This window comes from Ordospora colligata (assembly GCF_000803265.1).
Source record: "Ordospora colligata OC4 chromosome Unknown contig_07, whole genome shotgun sequence".
Taxonomy (NCBI): domain Eukaryota; kingdom Fungi; phylum Microsporidia; family Ordosporidae; genus Ordospora; species Ordospora colligata.
Genome location: NW_014575401.1, coordinates 55,899 through 75,143, shown reverse-complemented (window position 1 = coordinate 75,143; position 19,245 = coordinate 55,899). Strand labels below are relative to the sequence as shown.

Below are 19,245 nucleotides of genomic sequence, written 5' to 3'. Positions count from 1 at the left end.
TGCTATTGTCAATAATATGTACCTGCAATAATTATGCTGATATTATGTATTATAGCATCTGTGATTGATATAGTAATGAGTGATATAATACCTGATGTGATAGTGATAATGGTAACGGTGATGCTTGCAATAGCTACAAAGGTATATATTATTGACAATAGCATATGCAGTGGAAGAGAAAAGAATGTATTGAAAGATGTATTGATGATAGGAGGAGTGTTTGTAATGACAAGATTGAAAGTGATTATACCATTTCTGAATAAAACAGAGAGATCTAGCGATGTAATGAAATGTATTGATAAGATGAAAGTATGTGAAGTAGAAGTGAAGAATGTGTTGTATGTAATGCTAGTGATAATGGCGGTGTGTATATTAGTATATACTATAATATGGATGAATATGTTGATTAAGAAGATTAAATATGATAAGATGAATCGCATGATAAATAAGAAATGCAAAATGAAGAATGTGAATGTGATGGTTAAAGTATAATAGTGTGTGGAATAATGGTGTAATGTGTAATGTATAATGTATAATATTATCAGCAATCAATATATCATAGATGGAAAGGAGATCATCTGTACAATGTATGGTAAGCAGTGAATGTGGAAATGGTTTATAATAAAAGTGAATTATATAATTGATATTAGTACAACACCTGGATATGATGTTAGAGATAAAATAAGTTTATATTATGCAATTTATAATAAGTAGTTGTAAAACCCTTACAATCATGGAAAGTAATGAAGAAGTACTAGTACATCAGAACATAATGGATGCATCACAAATGGATACTAGCAAAAGAACAATTGAATGGATAAATAAATGTATAGAAACGTTGAATGATGGAGATAAACTGAATTAGTCGATGAATAACCCGACTTTATTTATATTTTCAAGCATATGTTTCTAATCAAGAATGATGCTGATGCAAAACAAATATTTAATGAACTGGATGAAGTAGTGGTTTATAAAATACTTAATATAACGAAACCAACACGGGCAAGTGTGTGTTTCAGTGTTTGTATTTCTAATACAAAATGGCTTGATACTGTTTCTTCTTCGCATATTATATCAGGTAGTGAAGGTTTTAGCGATGCTATTATTAATTTTGATCCGAATGACATTGATGAGATGAAGATTTTGTGGCAATTTATAAAAGATTTTGGAACAGGTTATGAAAATAATCATATTATTATAGATAAATTGGTTGGAATTCATGAAACCCCCCAAATTCTATTGCCTTGGATATTATAGTGAATGGAGTAGAAAATGATCTTGAGTGTTCATCAGGCTTGATAAATGGTGAGTTTTTGAAGAGTATGATTGAGGATTTGAATAAAGGTTCTGCTCCTGAAAGTTATAAAGGGGGAGGGTAAGACACGAAAAATTATTACAAAAATTGCAAAGTTACTTCTTTATTTTAAATCATCTAGTGATGTTAAAGGTGTAGTGAGCAAATCATCTATTAATTTTGAAGAAATAGTGAATTATGTAATAGAGAAGGAGAGTTAGCATATTTAATGGATAAAATTGATAATTACTTGGATTTGGTAAAGATGATTAATGCAATCAAGAATGAAGCCAAGAATGAAAATGCATTAGAACTAGCAGCAGGGAAGCTAATAGAAAATATTTTGAATAAACCGAAAGACGATTCAAGCATTTCATTATCCACAGCATTGGAAAATATTAAAGATGAAAGTGGAATACGAGCTGTGGTGAAAAAATGTAAAAATATTGCAACACTTTTGACTTGTATTGAAGGTGAAGACTTGGTGCAGGTTGTAGTAGATGAACATATGAAGGATATGAGTGATTTGACAAGATTGATAAAGATAGTGAATGATCTTACAGAAAAGACAACGAAGTATTGTATTATGTTCTAAAGAGTTTCATTCATAATAACAAGGGAATAGATTCAACGACGCTTTCTAATTTTGACCATGAACTGATCAGTGCAGTACTTTATGGAATACCTGGTGAATCAAGATTGATTGGAAAGGATGCGTTTGTAAGAATGTTGAGGAATCAAAAAGGTATATGTGAAATATTAAAGATATTTAAGGTGTTAAAATCTATAAATGATGTCGGTAATGCATTAGATGTGATAACGATTGAAGATGTAGTGAATGTTATGAAAGAGAAAGATGAATTTAAATCGTTAGTAAAAAATCTATTAGATCAAAAGGAATATCGGTGCGTGGCTAGAATTCTGATTCATCTTGATGCAGAAAAAGCCGATGAAGCAGAAAAAATATGCAATGATATGAAAGATCGTCTAGCAGAAGAGGCTAGCAATTTAAATTTTGTGGAATCAGAAGAAAGAGTAAATACAATGAATGAAATGAAAAGTATAACTGAAGGATCTGAATTACCTGATATTAAAGATATGCTTGATGAATTCCTATTTGAATACAGCCACGAATAGTACGACAATCAAGAAATTATACTTGATTAATCAATGAATAAAAGTATATAAGAATTAAATGATTGATTCAATTGGATATGAGCCTATTCTATTTATAAAGCCCAAGTAACGAAGTATGCATTTGGTGTATGATGTATATGATGAATTTACCTAAAGTGTATATGCAAGAGTGATAGATATTATAAACATATTAGCTCACAATATTGAAAGATGCGTTCAACATCCGTCAGTGGTAATGAAGGTAAAAGAGATAATGATAAAGCTATTGCCAGTGATTCAGCTAAGAATCAAAGTCATATTGATGAAATCAATCAACGGAAGAATCTACAAGAGAAAGTCAATAAATGTATAGAAATGTATGATATAATCAACAAAAAAAAGAATAAGGATATAATAAATATAAAAATATCAAGAACCATTTTAGAAAAGCTATTAGAACCAACTGTCCAATTAGATTTAATTAATTTTAAGCCTAAGCAATTGATAGATCGAATAACAGATGAAATTAAGAATATAGCAAAAAAAAATCGAAATAAATGAAAAAGGAGCAAAAAAACTGGCTCTTTTTTTTAAATCTGGAAGCAATGGGGTGCGTTTTATTGAACCTCTAGGAAAAGATCCATGCACTAATTTTAAAAAAAATTTAGAGCATTTATTATTAAGTAATAAACCAATTAATAGTCTGAATAAATCTGATGATAGAACTGAACCAAAAGTTGCCAACCAAATTCTATTATCAAGTCAGAAGACAGAATATACAACCACAGATAATCAAGATAAAAAACCTGAACTAGACAGTAATTCATCTCCAAAAACAAAAGAAACCCAACCTTCAAATCCTCAAAACACCACAAACAATGGCATAAAATCAATGAAGTCTCGCATTATATTGAATGCAGCAGGGTGTCTGATAATAATAATACTCTTAGTAGTATTAATAGTAAAATATGTATTTTCCATCGATGTTAGTGAAACTATGATAGCATCTGTACTTATACAGATTGCATCAATCGCAGTAATAGTCGGATTTTGTTTTTGGGCAGTTAAAAAACACTTGAGCATATGCGATTCTAAAAAGTTAAGTACTGAGTCAAAATTTGATACTACTATGCTAATATTGTGCACAATATCGACGATTCTATTAATGATTATCTATACTATTGGCAAAAGTGATTTGTGTATGTTTATGGCAATGTCTTTACTTATAGTGATAGCAATGATGAATATTATAGCAGATCAGCCATCCAAAATATTTCAAATTATGCTGGTAATTGGTATGCTGATAATACGCATTTTGCAGATTGGATATTTAGCATACGACGAAGCATGTACAAAAATGTTTCATATGAAACTTGATAAATCATCATCATAATAGCAACTGTTATTTTTATTTCTAATATATTATTAGATTTGATGAGAAAAAGTAATCAAAATAATGATAATACTAAAAAAGTAGTTATGAAGCGTTTATCTGCTGGAATGATAGGAATTTTACTTGTAACAGAAATAATCAGTAATGTCATTTGTATTGTACAGAAGAATAACACAAGTGATGTTATAGAAAACTAAAAAATCAATTAAATCAAGATGTTATACCATTCAATACATTTAATTATTGCATTGATTTTATTCTAACTGATCAAAATTTAAAAAATCTCCTAAATGAATTCATATTATATGATAAACTTTTTACAGCTGCCTCCCCAGTTACCTTTGCAGCTGTATCTGCCAGCAATTCAGACATTGATCCCTTGCCTTCAGTGCCAGATGCTCCGTTTATGCTAAACATCTGGATTTTTAATATCCAAAATAGACCTGCACATCCGACTACAGTACAGAATATAGTAGGAATAATCAAAATCGCCTGTTTCTTTTTAACAATAGATTCAAAATAGCCATCAATGCCAAAAAAGGATTTAAAAATAACCAGATGCACAAGCCTGAATGCCAATAAAGCGATCGTTGGAAACATAGGATATGCCCAACTGAAAAAGCTATTCTGATCATATGAGTCATTAGATTCTTTCAATCTAGATATTGTAATATATCCAAAAATACCACGAGCTAATTCTATAAAAATTGCTGCACTTTGGCCAAAGATTATAGATTGCGCTGTAAGGAACATATATGCAGTCTGTGTAATAATCATGAGTCCAGGATCGACATTAAATCTGTTCTTAAGCTTATCTGTTTCTTTAGAATTCACATAATTCTTGTTTAGCCCTATATTATTAAAAAGCCATTTAAAAGGTGCAGAACCCACCGTCTTCAAGCCACATTCTCTAATGTCTTTCAAGCTTACTTTGTTGTTGATTATTATAACCGTAATAAAAAACACAAATATATGAGAAATCATGATCGCCTGCTTCAGAAAATCAATTGTTGTGATTGGCTTTTCATCATCCCTTTCAAACTCTTTGATCAGTATAATGATGGTTTTCAGAATCAGATATGAAATGGCTATAGCAGGAAACACTAGATTGTACTTTCCGTACCTTTTCATATCAGCCGCTATTTGATACTGCAAAAACACGAAACACGAAAAAATCAGATCTTCAGTCAATCTCCACTTCAGCCCCATATCCCTACTTAATTGTTTCGTTAAAATCATTTCTATTTACCATAAATATACAGCAAAGCCAAACTGTTTAATTTAATGCTTTTGGAGAGCCAATGACATCAACCTTTCAAGCACAGCATACTGCTCCAAGGATGATGAATCTACTTCAATAGATCCCAAATTTATCTTGCTAATGGCTTGCATCTTAAGTGAAAGCTCTTTTGTAATCTTCATATTGCTATTCACAATGTCTCCAAGAACTTCAAGTATCTTATTTCTATCACACAAGCAATCAAACACACTCAACACATTCAAGTACATTTCAGATTCAACTTCTTCACTTCCTCCGATTACATACTTTCCATTGATCTTGTTCGCTTTCCATTTTCCATATATTAGACTTGTGTATTCTCCATACTGTGCATGATCTTGATCATTTTCATAATCTTTGCATAGCTCAACAAGCTCTCGTATCATAAGGTTCACAATCTGCTCATTTCTTTCCAGAAAATCCATTCGTAGAACAAATTCTTTTAGAACCAAATCTCTTGTAATCTCAGTAAAGCATGACAAATTCTTCAATACATCATTTGCTGCAATATATCCTGCCTCTCCTTCTCCACTACTAAAAGACTCCTCTACAGTCTCAAATAACCTTAAAATCCACTTCTGGTCATCTGTTTCCTTCAATGCATTCAGAGCCAGAATACAGCCCTTGTGAATCACATCCGATGTCTTCTTACATCCCTTACAATAAATAGCCCATCCATCATCATACTTCCTATGCTTAATACAAAGACTCATCATCGATTTGTTCAACGACTCGCACGAGCCATCCCGGTTTAAAGCCCAGAAATGCACTCTTTCCTCCCAATTCATCTCCTCCTTTCTGTGCGTTATCCATTCATCCATATTTTCAGTAAGCAAGACTTGGTTTACATCAATCGCCATGTTTATCAGTCCCATACTTTCCACAAAATGGCTTTCTAACGATTCATCAATAAAAATCATTTCTTTCTGTAGTTTATCTACTAGAGTGTTATTATCTTCCTTCAGTGCCAGTAAAATACCCAACATCATCATTCCTTGTGTCCTTTCTGTCGAGTTCAGCACCTTGAAAAACCTTGATGACTCAATCCTCCTGAACAAGACAATTAGCAATAGCTCTAAATCCTTGGAAGAAACACATTGAATACCAGACTCACTGTACTTACTGTAAACCTTGTACATCAACGACTCAAACACTTGCTCACACTGGATGTTTATCATCTCACCTGGAAAACATCTGTTGACAAGCTCAAGGATCCTCCTTTGATTGCAAGTATATTCGACCCTATAATTCACATTTCTATGGCAATCTGTTGTCTCAAGAATGCGTCTGACATCAAATACCTCTCTCTCACAAATCTGATCAAGCACAAAAACCTCAAAAACAAAAAAATCCTCAAATGCAATTGGAGAAACCTCCAGCACATGATCTGATACGCACGCAAGCAAATGGCAATATATCTCTACCACATCGTATGATGTAGATATACACACATCCATATCACACAATGCACATTCCTCATCACACTTTCCCCAAGACTTTACCGAATCCATTACTCTATATGCCGCATCTATTGCCATAGAAAGTCTATTACCATCCGGTTCATCGGTGCCCTCGTCAACCTCGACTGTCTCCATAAATCTGAGGGTATTGCAATTCTTGTATTACTTAAAACAAACCACATTCTGCCAATTGATCACCAAATCTCTTCAAAACATCCCCTGACCAATCATGCGATTATCATATGATTCTTTTAATAAGCTCTGCATTAGATCTCCTTTCTGCGCACATCCAGATTCGTACTTTGAATATCTTGAATAGATCTTTCAGAAGATCCCTGAAATCTATTCGTTTATCACTCCTGAAGTAGAATGTTATTTTCTTGGCATCCCATTGGTATTCACAGCTCAGAATATCCATACTCAGTCTTCTGGCACTAACCATCTCTCTGCATTGCTTTAGTGACATGTACTCCATCTCTTTTTTTTTATCCAGCTTCTGTATATCATCGCCAGATGCTTTTCTAATCACTTTTATCAGCACAAGGTCCTTCCTTGCATCTTTTATCTTCATAAGATGACTCTCAAATTTGTATTCGTCCATAGCATTCACAATCTTTCCACAATCCTCTCCTCTATCTGCTTCAAGGATCACATAGCTGCCTACATCAACAGGCTGTGCATAGTAGCCAATCTCAAATCTTCCACTTGGGAACTCAATAATGAAATACCATTTCCTTGGAAACACATTTGCTAACTCTATCGACATGAAGCTTGTTCGTCTAATCTCATCTTCATTCAAAGTATCTGGCCAAAACTTGTTTGGAGTCATACCCACTACTCTCCAAGCAACTGACCCTTCACTCCACTTCTCATTAGTCTCACTCCAGATACTACCGGGCAGATATGGAATCCATTCGCAGCCATCGAACATCCGCAGAAACATGCACGCCTTTTTATTTTTACATCGAAAACTTGTTTTGGATGCATGTTTCTCCATATTAATTGCACATAAACTGACAGCATATTATACACTGCATCATGCATCATTCAACCAAATATACTTGCAAAAGATAACAATTGTTATTTAGAGCAGGTATGATTTCTTTAATTCAGGATTAGAAATAAAAAATACAGTGGTCGCGCCGAGATTCGAACTCAGATTGTCAGATTCAGAGTCTGAAGTGATAACCATTACACCACGCAACCTCCGTAATCACTCCCATTTCTTGGGCTCAGACCACATCGAAACACACCCGCAACAAGTGTTTCAAGTAATCCTTTCAAAAACATCCCAAAACAACTACACCCTAGAAATGAGTCTCGCTGCATCGTATTACATAAAGCAAGTATTCAGATTCACCGGAGACTTCCTCCATATTGCATCAAAGGTCGTATTGATAAGAAAGATCTCAAGGACAAAATCATGCAGCGGATTGTCTCTCAAAACCCAATTTCTCTATGGAATGGTCTTTGTTCTAAGATATATAGATTTGTTCAGGTTCTACCCCAATAGTCTTCTTTCTGTATATAACAGTCTAATGAAGATTCTTTTCATAGGGTTCCAGGCGCTTATTCTTTTCACAATGAGATTTAAATATTTCGGCACATATGACAGGAAGTGGGATAAGTTCAATATCCTTATGCTTATAATTCCATGCTTCTTAATCTCAATGATCTTCACAAAGTCATCTTCAGGTGCCGAAGAATTTAGTTTTGTGGGTTATGCATATGGAGTTACGTATACCATGTCGTTGCTGCTAGAGAGTGTGGCAATTCTTCCTCAGCTTGTTCAGCTCCAGGAGGCAGGCGAATCTGAAACAATGACATCAAGATATATTTTATTACTTGGACTATACAGAGCAGCTTATACAGTTTATTTTGCAATTAGGAAAATATTCGAAGAGAAAGACAAGGTACCAACAAGTCTTCCACTCGCATGCGGGATCATCCAAACGCTCTTATACGTCGATTTCTTTGCAATATACTACAGATACGTCTTTAGAAGATCTGGCATTTCTGACGATTTGGGAAAGAAAAGCGAACTATAAACACATTTGCTATTCATGTTTTTCGTACACTATATCCCTGACAATATGTTTCTTGTTCCATTGACAATCAGAAATAATTTAAACTTAATGTCAAGATTCAATCCAAGGAAGAGCAGGGCTGTTGTGTTAGACGATGTGCTGTACTTGTTGCTGTGGAATAAAGAATACCTGGAACTGGTCTCTATTCCTTTATTGGGACAATGTGAAGAGCAATGCTTTGTAAAAGCAATCTTTGCACTGGATGCATCAATTACTGTGGTAAACAATACAATTCGCATATATGCGATTACAAAAAGCAACTTATATTACTTTGGAGACAGACTTGACATTTTCAATGAGGTCCCACATTTGTTTGGATCTCCAGAGATTAGCGCATGGGATGAAAATCTGGTTATATTCGATAGAAATGTGTTCTATTCATTCACAGGTGATGGGTTTAGAAATCTCCATATTTCTCCATACTTTAAAAGTGTAACATATCACACATGTGGTAAATCTTCAGGTATGGATGTAATTGTCTACCAAACAAGCAATTACACATCGATATATTCAATCGATGGCAAACCAGTTCTGGAAAAACATCCTTTTGTAGGAAGTGTATTCATTAACAATGGGAAACTACTCGTTCATGAAAGTGGTCATCCGTTTATTCATGAAGTTTCCAATAGAATTGAAATACTCACAAGAATAAATACAAACATCAAGATAAGCGTAGTCTGGAAGGAAATGCTTTATTATCAAGGAATGCTTTGTATCAGTGGAACTACATCAGGAGGCAATGTTTTGTATGTCGATGGACATCTGTTTGATACAAAGGATTTGGTTCAGTCGTTTTTGGTATACAGAGACTGCTTTATTGGAGTTAGTGAGAATTTTGTTTACTTCTTACCTAATGACAAGGATTCTACAATGAAATTATTGAGTAGTGAAGAGAGATTATTGAATAATGCACTCAGCGGAAGCTTCACACCACACACATGTAGAAATTTTGGATTTACTGATATCACAAACATTAAGAAGCAAAGAACACATGTAGGACACTTTCTAGCATTCCTTGTTTATTGTGGATTCAAGATTGAATGCAGCAAGCTGATATGCAACAGTCTTAATAAGCTGCAAACTATTGAAAGTTCTGGAAGCCATGATCAAGATAGTGCACATAAAACGCTCAGAATGATAAAGATTCTGAACGATATAGGAAGATTTGGTTATAAAGCATATAAAGTGTTTGTAGGAAAGTGTATTGATACTGAGAGGATATACACTAAGGTTACAGAAACAATAGATCCTGAAGATGTCACTGAAGATATGCTAATTGAGATGTTAGAGTTATCATTTAGAAATATTGATTTTCTTGAAAGTCCAAGGTACTTCTTGATAAAAGGAAAAAAACAGATGGAGCAAGGAGTGGACTTCATGAATGCATTTTATAAATGTAATGGAATGTTTGACGACGTGTTGAATGTTCTAGAGCAAAACGGACGAGCAGTAGAAATAGTAATGTTGTGGAAGAAGACAAGAAATTGCCGTGAAGAATCTCTCGAGCTGTTATTCAAATATAAGCTTGTTAATTTTGTATCTTGCGAATATGAAGATGAAATAATCAGTGGTGCCGATGTTTTAGGGTGCCTGTGTGAAATTTGGGACAAAAGCAATAGAAGGGTGGAGAATGCTAGTTCGATTGTAAGCTTTATAGACGGGAGATATGATCTTTTGCATGGATATTTGCTTCCCTGTGGATTAAGGATTCTTATAAGTCCGATGCTTGTTCAGATTTTTTTTGAGCAGCAAATGCATTTTGAACAGGTTGCTTCATTTCTATTATATAATGAGATGAAGATTGAAGCAGCAATGCTGTATTATTGCAAATTTTGCAAAACAGGAGAAACAGAATTTGCTAATGGGTTTCTGAGGAATATTGATGAGAAGGTTTTTGTGTATGAAGGTAAATTTGTTGGAAAGGAAACTTTTGACAAGCCATGCATTCAGAATAACGAGGACTACAGAAATAGGATATTAGAAAATATTGATATTGCTACAAAAATGGATGATGGATGTTTATGGACCGATTGCTTGAAGGCAGAGCAATATCCAAGTGAATATGAAGAGTATATGAAGATTCTGAATCAAAAGGGAATAAAATAGAATAGTGGATGCATTCGTTTATATCTATCTAAATTCATAGTGCATGATGTATTAGAACAATTCTGAGGAAGTATCGTAATGCTGTCTTTCCAGGCATTGGCATTAAGAATACAATGAGTGAAGGAGTGAGTATTTTAATGTTATGGGAAGGATCAGGTTATAAATGTAATTTCTTTTATGCCATTTTTTAACCCCACAGAATGGCTCAATACAATGCTAAAGTTTCCGATCTTCCGAATCCATCGTCGGACACCATTTCTGAGCTGGCATTTAGTAGCATGCATGGACTGATGGCGACATCAAGTTGGGATGGAACGGTTAGAACGTATGATTTGGACAATCCTTATAGTGGAAGCAATAGAGTTTTGAACTTAAATAAACCTCTGCTGACGTGCTGCTTTAGTAAAGAGAATCCGTCACTGGTATTTGCAGGGGCAGTGGATGGGAGTCTGCAGATGGTGGATTTACAAAGCAATCAAACATCTTTTTTTCAGGCACATAGTGCAGGAGTAAAGTCTGTAAGGTATTTTTCAAACATGATAGTTACCGGATCATGGGACAAGACAGTTAAGTTTTGGGATGTTAGATCTTCTAAACTTGTGTTTTCTCTGGATCTTTCTGGAAAAGTTTATGCAATGGATCTTGAGAAGGAATTGTTGGCGATGTCTCTCTCAGGCAACGAAGTAGCGACATACAACCTGAACGACATCAACCAGAAGAAAAGCCATGTTTCAAAGCTGAATTGGATGATAAGATCGATAACATGTGCGCAGGACAACGAAACATTTGCACTTGGAGGGATTGAGGGCAAGGCAGAAATATTCAACATTAATTCACCAGTAAAAAAGATGATTTTCAGATGCCATAGAGTTGACACCAAGGTTTATGCAGTTAATTCTGTTTCCTTTTTGCCAACCAATCAGAACATACTAGCAACGGCAGGAGGAGATGGAACAATTGTGTTTTTTGACTCTCAAGCCAGAATGAAGATTTTTACACAGAATGAAAGCCATCCAATAACATGTGGTAGATTCAATGCAACAGGATCTTATTATGTGTATGCCACTGGGAATGACTGGTCCACGGGATATGCAACAACATACAGGCCCACACAGTTGAAGGTTATCCAGGTCAGCACTACAGGTGTAAAGATATGAGCAATAAATGTTGAGTAAAGAAGCTCTGAGCAAGCGACTGGACCTGTCTATAATAAATCTATTTATTCGAAACATTTTAGCATGAAACAGACGAGAATAGCTTAATGAAACGCAGTGAAGTTAATGCAAACACTAGTAAACAACAGAAATATCTGAATGCTGATACTCCTATGGATACAGTTTGTTATCTGCAGTAGACTACTGAGACTGAAAAGCAAGGAGAACATGTATGCCACAAATGCTAATGGAAACCTGATTCTACAATCACCAAGACTGCCTACTCTGTCGAATCAGCACGTGGTAATCCATAATAGAGCATTGTATTTTTTCAACGATGGGGTGTACTACACATTGGCGATGGCACAAGGTGGACTAGAGATCAAGTTAATTGCATACAATGCAATTGAAGATCGAGGAATACAATTCCTCTTGTCAGCGCCTGATTCTCAGACCGATCAACGCAAGAAAAAGATCAATCCGTTTGAATATCTATCTCAAAGCAAGTCAAAGGATGAACGGCGATCAAGAACAGAAAATCACACTTACGATGATCAGCACAAAATGCGCTCTATGAATGACAAGATTGTGCACAGACAGTTATCTCATCGGTATGTTGATTCTCATATAGTTAAAGAAAGGCCTGATAGTGAAAGGGCATATATTGCAAAGGCTACTATTGAAAAGCAAAAGCAAGTCAATCACAATGGAATCGACACGAATACAAGCCATGTTGATGTGATGATCAAGAATGACTCGATTGCAACAGATAAAGATGAAGAAGATGTATCTGAAGTGACTAAAACTGATGTAGAGTTCAGTAATGAAATCAGAGGAACAACAAAGGTAGATGCAGATATTGCTGAATACTTGAGTGGTGAGTCAAGTAGTAAACAAAAGCGATATGGATCATCAAGAATAATAGAGCATCTGGTTGAAAGCGACTCAAAGATGGACTACCATGATTTTGGATATGTGATAAAGAATGTGAATGTGAAAGAGATTGATGGGGAGGGCAGTTTCCTTCTTATTGGCAATAACAACTCCTGTGTAACATATTACAAGGGTTCGTTTATATTTATGCCTTGTTCAAGCTCCACGGATCAAATATTTAAGTTAGAACCTGCCGAGGATGTTCTTAAGAAGAAAGCAATAAGTAGCTTTGATCAATATGATTATCAAGGCAAAAATGAGATAGAGAACGAGCACAATCACGGACATTATTCAGTTATAGAAAAGGAACAAGGCGCTGGACATCATGGAAGTTCGTATGGCAAGGTTTTTTCTAGAAAGGCGTTTGTGCACGGTGATTATGGACTCTATGCAGATGAGCCGAGTGCCAAAGAGTCACCTAAAAGCAGTCATAGTGTTTGGCATGATCATGAATATGAATCGATTTCAAAAGCAAAACCTTACAAATATTTGGATGATGATCTGAAAAAACGAATGATGAATAAAGCAAAAGCAAACATTAAGATGGAGAATGTAAAAGTAAATGAAGGGAAGATAGACGGGAAAAGGTTCCTAGAAGACAAAGCTAATTCCGAAAAAATGAATGAAAACACAGAATCAAAAAAACACACGACAGATCATATGATTATACGAGATGAGTTTATACCGGATGTAGAGAAAAAAGCACGAAGTCGTTTGGAAGGAGATGTTATGGGGAGGTTTAGAAAACTGTTGGCAGGAGATCTTGATGATGGCATTTGAGGCATGCATTAAGTAGTGAAGGTCTTATTTATTGATGTTTGTTTCTAGAATGGAAATTAATAATAAAATTAATGAAAGCGATTGAGTTGAATAAGTGTAATTGTTGGTATTGTAGAATACCCTGGATGGAGAGAACATTTATAATGATCAAGCCTGATGGTGTGAAGCGTAGGCTTATTTCAAGTGTGATTGAGCGCTTTGAGAAGAAGGGACTGTATCTAGTTGCCTGCAAGTGTATGATTCCTAGTAGAGAGATCTTAACTGAGCATTATGCACACCTATCCAAAAAGCCATTCTTTGAAGACATGGTGAATGGAATGATGTCTGGAATGGTTTTTGCAATGGTATGGAGTGGAGACAACGCAGTCTCTATTGGAAGGAGTATACTTGGAGAGACAAATCCATTGAGTGCACCGATGGGAACCATTCGGGGAGATTATGGAATCAGCATTGAGAAGAATATTGTTCATGGGTCTGACTCTGTTGAGAATGCAGAGAAGGAAATTAAGCTTTGGATTGGAACGAATGTCCAGGATGTTATTCCTTTTGACAAGGAGTGGATTTATTAAATCTTATTTCAATGGAAATCTTGTTATATTTTTTTAATTCGAAAGGGTATTGTAAATGACTAATGCATCAACCGAAGACAAAAGTACAACAAATCCGGATGTTTCAAACAATCAAGAAGATGTGAATGTAGATGAAGAAAACGACACAGAGACTATCCAAAAGAATAACATGAGGGATCTTAATAAGCAACTTAATGAATTCTACCGTATTATTGCGCCTACGGGTGTAGAGATGGAATACAGAGCATATGTGATGAATCACATTAAAAAATCCATTGAATCAACCATTCCAAACACGAGAGTGGTGACATTCGGCAGCTACAGAACCAAGTTGGTTATACGTTCAAGTGATATAGACCTTGGGGTGTTGCTTCTTGATCCGCAGATGGAGCAAGAGGATCCAAACAATTATTTATTCAAAATCAAAAATATTCTATTGAACCATAAAATTGTTGATAAAAAATCTGTTTTCCACATTTGGAGTTCAAGGGTGCCGATAATTAAGTTTCAAGACAAATACTTTGGATTTAAGATAGATATTTCGATGAATCAATCAAGTGGTGTAAGAGCTGCAGTTTTTATGAATAACGTAATGAAAGTCTATCCAAAAATAAGGAAGGTTGCAATTATACTGAAGTATTTTTTAACACAGAAGAAACTTTCAGATGCATCTACAGGTGGATTGAATAGCTACTCACAGTTTCTATTAATTCTGAACTTTTTTGTCCAGAAGATAGATAATAGTGATAAAAGGGGACTTGACGATACTGCGAAGTTTTTTCTTGATTTTTTCAAGTTCTATGGATGGGAATTCACTAGTTCAATTTCTGAAGAAGATCCGTGTCCGAATGTGAGGATATATACCAGATATGATTCGAGTATCTCGATTGAAGATCCTACTGATCCTACATGCAATGTGGCTCTGGCATGCCGAAAGTATCCTCAGATCAAAAAGTTATTTAGGAAAATATTTATTTTAATTAATGTTGCTATCGGGAAAAAATCACATTCTCGTGATATTTTGTCTCTATGGCTTGATCCTGATTTTATCGAAGATATTTATATGCAAAAGAACATTTTACTTTATTCCAAAGCTTTGAAGCTTCTCGAGTAGGAATACTTACATTGTTCATTTATATTTAAAAAATTCTTTATATATATTTAATAAGAAAATAGAAATGTGAATTATTATGACCCAGCGAAGAGTAGTTGACTATGGCATGGGATACGGTCGGTGTTCTACCATTCAGAGCATTCAAGATATTTATATTCAAATGTAAAGTCGCTCTTCTTCATGAATGACCATGTTACATCATAGTCAAAAAACAGAAAGTCGCCTCTTTCATAATCTGACGTAATTAGTTTTGGCTCATCCAGGCGTTGGAACCATGTGAAATACTTCGTATGAAATCTCCATGAATACAGCTTCAGCTGGGTTGCAGCATAGTACTGTTGGATTGTGCCTAGCTGTGAATAGAAAATAAAAAAAAGTGTGTCAGTGTCAAGCTTTTTGAACACATCCTGGTTCTCAAATATATATAAAGGCGCTTTAGGAAAAGTTCCTGGAACATTAGTAGGCGTCATAGGCATGTATCTATTTTCGAGTTCCTTGAAGTTTGGGACGTGAACAAGTGAATTCGCAGTTTCTATCTCATGGAATCGTCTTCTTGCAACTCTTTCATCGTCTATATTTTGTGATCGGATCCTCTCCTTGTTAATTTCCTCTATCTCGGTATCTATGCAGCTAAAGTCAAACTTTCTTGTTAGCTCGTAGTTCTTAGGCGCCACATCTTTTTTCTTTGTTCCCAAAAGCATGGCTGCATTCTTCCAGACCTCTTCGGGTGTAAGGCTTTCTTTGGATGCCGGTTTTGTTATATTCCTTTCTCTTCTATTGTCATCCCTCTTGCCATCGAAACCTCTTCTCATACCTAGGGATGGCCATGTTGTTTATTAAATTTGCTATTTACCATGCATACAGCTAAACATGTTCAAGCCACCTGCATCATTTACACTGCATGACCATCTATAGAACTAAATTCAAATTATCTTATTAATGCCTGGATATCATGCCGTTCAAAATAGATGGCCATGTATAAACCTAGACTCCGTGGAAGAATACATCAAGTTGCATTTTACATCACACTGGCTAAAACTCTCATCTACATCATATGCTCAATCATAAATCAAGGAAGTATTGGGATTTTGATATACCTCATTTCCCAGATAATTTTGTTCGGCATAAGCAGCACATATCACACCAGAACATGGAAAAGCAAAAAGAACAGACAATTACTCCAGAGACTCGACCACATATCGATATTCATTTTGATATCTGGCACACAGACATCGGTTGCTCTCACACTGATTCCATTTGGCAAATACACAAAGCACATGCTGATGACAACATGGACGATCTCGCTTTCTGGTATTCTGAAGATCTTGCTTATGAAAAATCTCCATACAAACATTGATACACTCGTCTACATTCTACATGGCATATCTGTAATTCCATTCTTCAGCATCATCATGAAGAACATTTCTTTGTTTGATGCAAGTCTTTTTATACTGGGAGGTGCCATATATATAGCTGGTGGCTGTGTCTATGTAATTGAAAGGCCAAATCCATTACCTAAGGTATTTGGATATCACGAAGTATTTCACGTAATGACTGTATTGGCAAATTGGTGTTTCTTCATACCTTTATTAAAAAGGTATATCACTGCATTATAATAAAATAAAGCATTCATTAATAGTATATACTATACATCATAGTTAGTGATTCTTATCAATGGTACAAATCTAATCAAATAATTTAATCATATTGCTCAACACTTACAGTACTCAAGCTCCTCACTAGTTATGTAGTTGTGGATGTCTACAGCAACCTCAACACTCTCTCTCAAAATGTCGCATGGATCCTCAATGTGCTTGACTAATTCCTCAAGTGCCACTTCATTGCCTATTGCACCCAATGCCTCTGCACACTCGTGCCTGACCATTCCGTGCTCATTAGCATCATTCATCTTCCGAATCAAGTATGGAATCGATTCTATGTTTCTCATCTGTCCAAACACAAACGAAATCTCATGTTTAAATAATGATGAGCAATCACTCATTGCTTCCCCAAGTGCATGAACTGCATCTGAACTCCCAAGATCCCTTAGAAAAAACATCGCTTGATATCTTTTGTACATGCATTCAGAACTGTCAAGTAGAATTCGCTTTGCATCTTCAAAATTGCTATTCAGCGGTGGTGCAGGATCTCTTGAATCGTGCTTAGACATATTTCCCTTCAAATATCCTCGCTCTCTGATGTTCATCTTTGCAATATAGCATGTCTCAGAAATAGGCTTTTTAGGATGCTCAGAATATTTTTCCAGTATCTGTAGAATATCCTCTGATAGTTCATAATTACCTAGAGCCTCTCCTGCTTCATGCCTAACTATCTCATCCTCAGTCTCATCAGAAAGAACGCGCATAAGTATATCTTTTGATTCATCCAAGCACATTTGTCCAAGCACATATGCCACTTCGTGCTTTAGCAGAACAGACTTGCATTTGAATCCTCCAGCAATCGCATTCACTGACTCTGGTGTCATTTCATTCCTTAGATAGAACAATGCTCTCATTCTCTTGGCTATAGAAATCTCATCATCTTTAATAATATTTGCAGCTGCTACAACCTCCATCAAGGGCATCATTTGCTTTTCATAATGGTTCAGATTCTCATGAATATCACAGACCCTGTATGGAAAGAAATCTCAGATATCTCGATCTGCTCTTTCTATCAATATGCAACATGGTTGGAATCGGCATCTTCAAAACAGCACATTATGTTCTTATCCACACTGGGTCGTGTATATGGTCTGTTGCATTGATTGTAGCATCGGGCGCAATAGCAACAATGTTCGGTCTTTGTTATGCAGAGCTTGGATCGACGTATCCATATGCAGGAGGTGACATAAATTACCTCAAAAGAGCATACTCAAATTATGTGGGAACGGCATACTCGCTTACTTCAATTGCATGGATTCTTCCACTATCCTGTGCAGTGATGGCAGTTACAATTCATGAATGCTTCAAAGACATTGTTCGAAAAAACATATTTATTGCTGTGATACTTGTGATAGTTTCAATGATGCTCTCTTTTGGTGGGAGGCTAGTTACTTGGACAGTTAGGATCTTGTTCTTCTTGAAGATAGCCACAGTTGCGCTCCTTGTCATAATTTCCGCTAGTTCATTCTTCAAAACTCGTGAAATATCAAATCCTGCAATACTTGATCCAAGAAACGCCAAGGCAGATATGAATGCTCTTGGTGCTTTGAAAGGGCTCTGCTTTACTCAGTTCTCGTTTGATGGATGGAATAACGGAAATTACATTGCAAACAGAGTACAGAATCCTGGAAAAGCATTTCCAAGAGCAATCCTGGGGTCTATATGGGCTACAGCTGCAATCTACGTACTAACCACACTTTCGGCAATGTTTGTGGTTCCATACACAGAGATAATTAGTAATGGAATGTTTATTGAGGAGTATTTTAGGATAATGAATATTCCAATCCCATCGCGCATGCTCTCAGTTATTGTAACTTTGATACCAACAATAGGATCATTGATGTGCTCTCTTATTGTAAGCTCAGGTATTATGGAATCGCTTTTACCGGTGAAGTTTTCAAAAAAGCTTGAGGTTCTGTCATTATTGTTATTTTCTTTGGTTGTGTTTTTGTTCTCAATGTTTAAGGATATACACGGACTCATCAGTAGAATAGCATTCGGGACTTCTTTTTTCTATTCACTATCATGTATTGGGCTTGTAGTTTTGAAGATAAGACAACCGTGTGAGGAAAGACCGTTTAATCTTCCTCTAGCAGTTCCAGTACTGGCATCCATCCTAGGAATGATTGTTTGTGGATTTATTGTTGTTTATTCGTGATGAGCAGATTAAATAATTTTAAGATATGTATTTAGAATGGTTTTGTTTTACTAACGATGTGCTGCCTTATGCTACTAAAATGATTGGCAGTACTGAATTCATGTTTTGGACGCATATGATATCAGGTTTCATATGATGTAA

General features: G+C 35.5%; 17 protein-coding genes and 1 non-coding gene across 18 annotated transcripts; 12 read left to right on the top strand and 6 right to left on the bottom strand.

Moving 5' to 3' along the window:
- Positions 1-33: 33 nt before the first annotated feature.
- M896_070710 (uncharacterized protein) lies at positions 34-492 on the top strand (the record flags this gene model as incomplete). Its single annotated transcript, XM_014708058.1, has 1 exon — positions 34-492. One exon carries the CDS (start codon positions 34-36, stop codon positions 490-492), a length of 459 nt encoding a protein of 152 aa, XP_014563544.1.
- Positions 493-903: 411 nt separating this feature from the next.
- Positions 904-1,257, top strand: M896_070700 (uncharacterized protein; the record flags this gene model as incomplete). The annotated part of the gene is made up of 1 exon (XM_014708057.1): positions 904-1,257. One exon carries the CDS (start codon positions 904-906, stop codon positions 1,255-1,257), a length of 354 nt encoding a protein of 117 aa, XP_014563543.1.
- A 763-nt stretch (positions 1,258-2,020) lies between these two features.
- On the top strand, positions 2,021-2,431 carry M896_070690 (uncharacterized protein; the record flags this gene model as incomplete). The annotated part of the gene is made up of 1 exon (XM_014708056.1): positions 2,021-2,431. One exon carries the CDS (start codon positions 2,021-2,023, stop codon positions 2,429-2,431), a length of 411 nt encoding a protein of 136 aa, XP_014563542.1.
- Positions 2,432-3,302: 871 nt separating this feature from the next.
- On the top strand, positions 3,303-3,803 carry M896_070680 (uncharacterized protein; the record flags this gene model as incomplete). Its single annotated transcript, XM_014708055.1, has 1 exon — positions 3,303-3,803. The coding sequence occupies one exon, from the start codon at positions 3,303-3,305 to the stop codon at positions 3,801-3,803; it is 501 nt and encodes a 166-aa protein (XP_014563541.1).
- A 267-nt stretch (positions 3,804-4,070) lies between these two features.
- M896_070670 (uncharacterized protein) lies at positions 4,071-5,042 on the bottom strand (the record flags this gene model as incomplete). The annotated part of the gene is made up of 1 exon (XM_014708054.1): positions 4,071-5,042. One exon carries the CDS (start codon positions 5,040-5,042, stop codon positions 4,071-4,073), a length of 972 nt encoding a protein of 323 aa, XP_014563540.1.
- Positions 5,043-5,084: 42 nt separating this feature from the next.
- On the bottom strand, positions 5,085-6,677 carry M896_070660 (uncharacterized protein; the record flags this gene model as incomplete). The annotated part of the gene is made up of 1 exon (XM_014708053.1): positions 5,085-6,677. The coding sequence occupies one exon, from the start codon at positions 6,675-6,677 to the stop codon at positions 5,085-5,087; it is 1,593 nt and encodes a 530-aa protein (XP_014563539.1).
- Positions 6,678-6,780: 103 nt separating this feature from the next.
- On the bottom strand, positions 6,781-7,473 carry M896_070650 (Psp1-like protein; the record flags this gene model as incomplete). Its single annotated transcript, XM_014708052.1, has 1 exon — positions 6,781-7,473. The coding sequence occupies one exon, from the start codon at positions 7,471-7,473 to the stop codon at positions 6,781-6,783; it is 693 nt and encodes a 230-aa protein (XP_014563538.1).
- A 203-nt stretch (positions 7,474-7,676) lies between these two features.
- Positions 7,677-7,748, bottom strand: M896_070640. The gene has a single exon. It is a non-coding gene; the product is annotated as a tRNA-Gln (tRNA).
- A 107-nt stretch (positions 7,749-7,855) lies between these two features.
- On the top strand, positions 7,856-8,590 carry M896_070630 (ER lumen protein retaining receptor; the record flags this gene model as incomplete). Its single annotated transcript, XM_014708051.1, has 1 exon — positions 7,856-8,590. One exon carries the CDS (start codon positions 7,856-7,858, stop codon positions 8,588-8,590), a length of 735 nt encoding a protein of 244 aa, XP_014563537.1.
- A 45-nt stretch (positions 8,591-8,635) lies between these two features.
- Positions 8,636-10,735, top strand: M896_070620 (uncharacterized protein; the record flags this gene model as incomplete). The annotated part of the gene is made up of 1 exon (XM_014708050.1): positions 8,636-10,735. One exon carries the CDS (start codon positions 8,636-8,638, stop codon positions 10,733-10,735), a length of 2,100 nt encoding a protein of 699 aa, XP_014563536.1.
- A 200-nt stretch (positions 10,736-10,935) lies between these two features.
- On the top strand, positions 10,936-11,892 carry M896_070610 (uncharacterized protein; the record flags this gene model as incomplete). The annotated part of the gene is made up of 1 exon (XM_014708049.1): positions 10,936-11,892. One exon carries the CDS (start codon positions 10,936-10,938, stop codon positions 11,890-11,892), a length of 957 nt encoding a protein of 318 aa, XP_014563535.1.
- A 156-nt stretch (positions 11,893-12,048) lies between these two features.
- Positions 12,049-13,602, top strand: M896_070600 (uncharacterized protein; the record flags this gene model as incomplete). The annotated part of the gene is made up of 1 exon (XM_014708048.1): positions 12,049-13,602. One exon carries the CDS (start codon positions 12,049-12,051, stop codon positions 13,600-13,602), a length of 1,554 nt encoding a protein of 517 aa, XP_014563534.1.
- Positions 13,603-13,727: 125 nt separating this feature from the next.
- M896_070590 (nucleoside diphosphate kinase) lies at positions 13,728-14,171 on the top strand (the record flags this gene model as incomplete). Its single annotated transcript, XM_014708047.1, has 1 exon — positions 13,728-14,171. One exon carries the CDS (start codon positions 13,728-13,730, stop codon positions 14,169-14,171), a length of 444 nt encoding a protein of 147 aa, XP_014563533.1.
- A 55-nt stretch (positions 14,172-14,226) lies between these two features.
- Positions 14,227-15,285, top strand: M896_070580 (DNA polymerase sigma; the record flags this gene model as incomplete). The annotated part of the gene is made up of 1 exon (XM_014708046.1): positions 14,227-15,285. One exon carries the CDS (start codon positions 14,227-14,229, stop codon positions 15,283-15,285), a length of 1,059 nt encoding a protein of 352 aa, XP_014563532.1.
- Positions 15,286-15,410: 125 nt separating this feature from the next.
- Positions 15,411-16,097, bottom strand: M896_070570 (CCR4-NOT transcriptional regulation complex protein; the record flags this gene model as incomplete). Its single annotated transcript, XM_014708045.1, has 1 exon — positions 15,411-16,097. The coding sequence occupies one exon, from the start codon at positions 16,095-16,097 to the stop codon at positions 15,411-15,413; it is 687 nt and encodes a 228-aa protein (XP_014563531.1).
- A 156-nt stretch (positions 16,098-16,253) lies between these two features.
- Positions 16,254-16,901, top strand: M896_070560 (putative hemolysin III-like integral membrane protein; the record flags this gene model as incomplete). Its single annotated transcript, XM_014708044.1, has 1 exon — positions 16,254-16,901. The coding sequence occupies one exon, from the start codon at positions 16,254-16,256 to the stop codon at positions 16,899-16,901; it is 648 nt and encodes a 215-aa protein (XP_014563530.1).
- A 95-nt stretch (positions 16,902-16,996) lies between these two features.
- On the bottom strand, positions 16,997-17,860 carry M896_070550 (uncharacterized protein; the record flags this gene model as incomplete). The annotated part of the gene is made up of 1 exon (XM_014708043.1): positions 16,997-17,860. One exon carries the CDS (start codon positions 17,858-17,860, stop codon positions 16,997-16,999), a length of 864 nt encoding a protein of 287 aa, XP_014563529.1.
- Positions 17,861-17,919: 59 nt separating this feature from the next.
- M896_070540 (L-type amino acid transporter) lies at positions 17,920-19,104 on the top strand (the record flags this gene model as incomplete). The annotated part of the gene is made up of 1 exon (XM_014708042.1): positions 17,920-19,104. One exon carries the CDS (start codon positions 17,920-17,922, stop codon positions 19,102-19,104), a length of 1,185 nt encoding a protein of 394 aa, XP_014563528.1.
- Between the last annotated feature and the right edge of the window lie 141 nt (positions 19,105-19,245).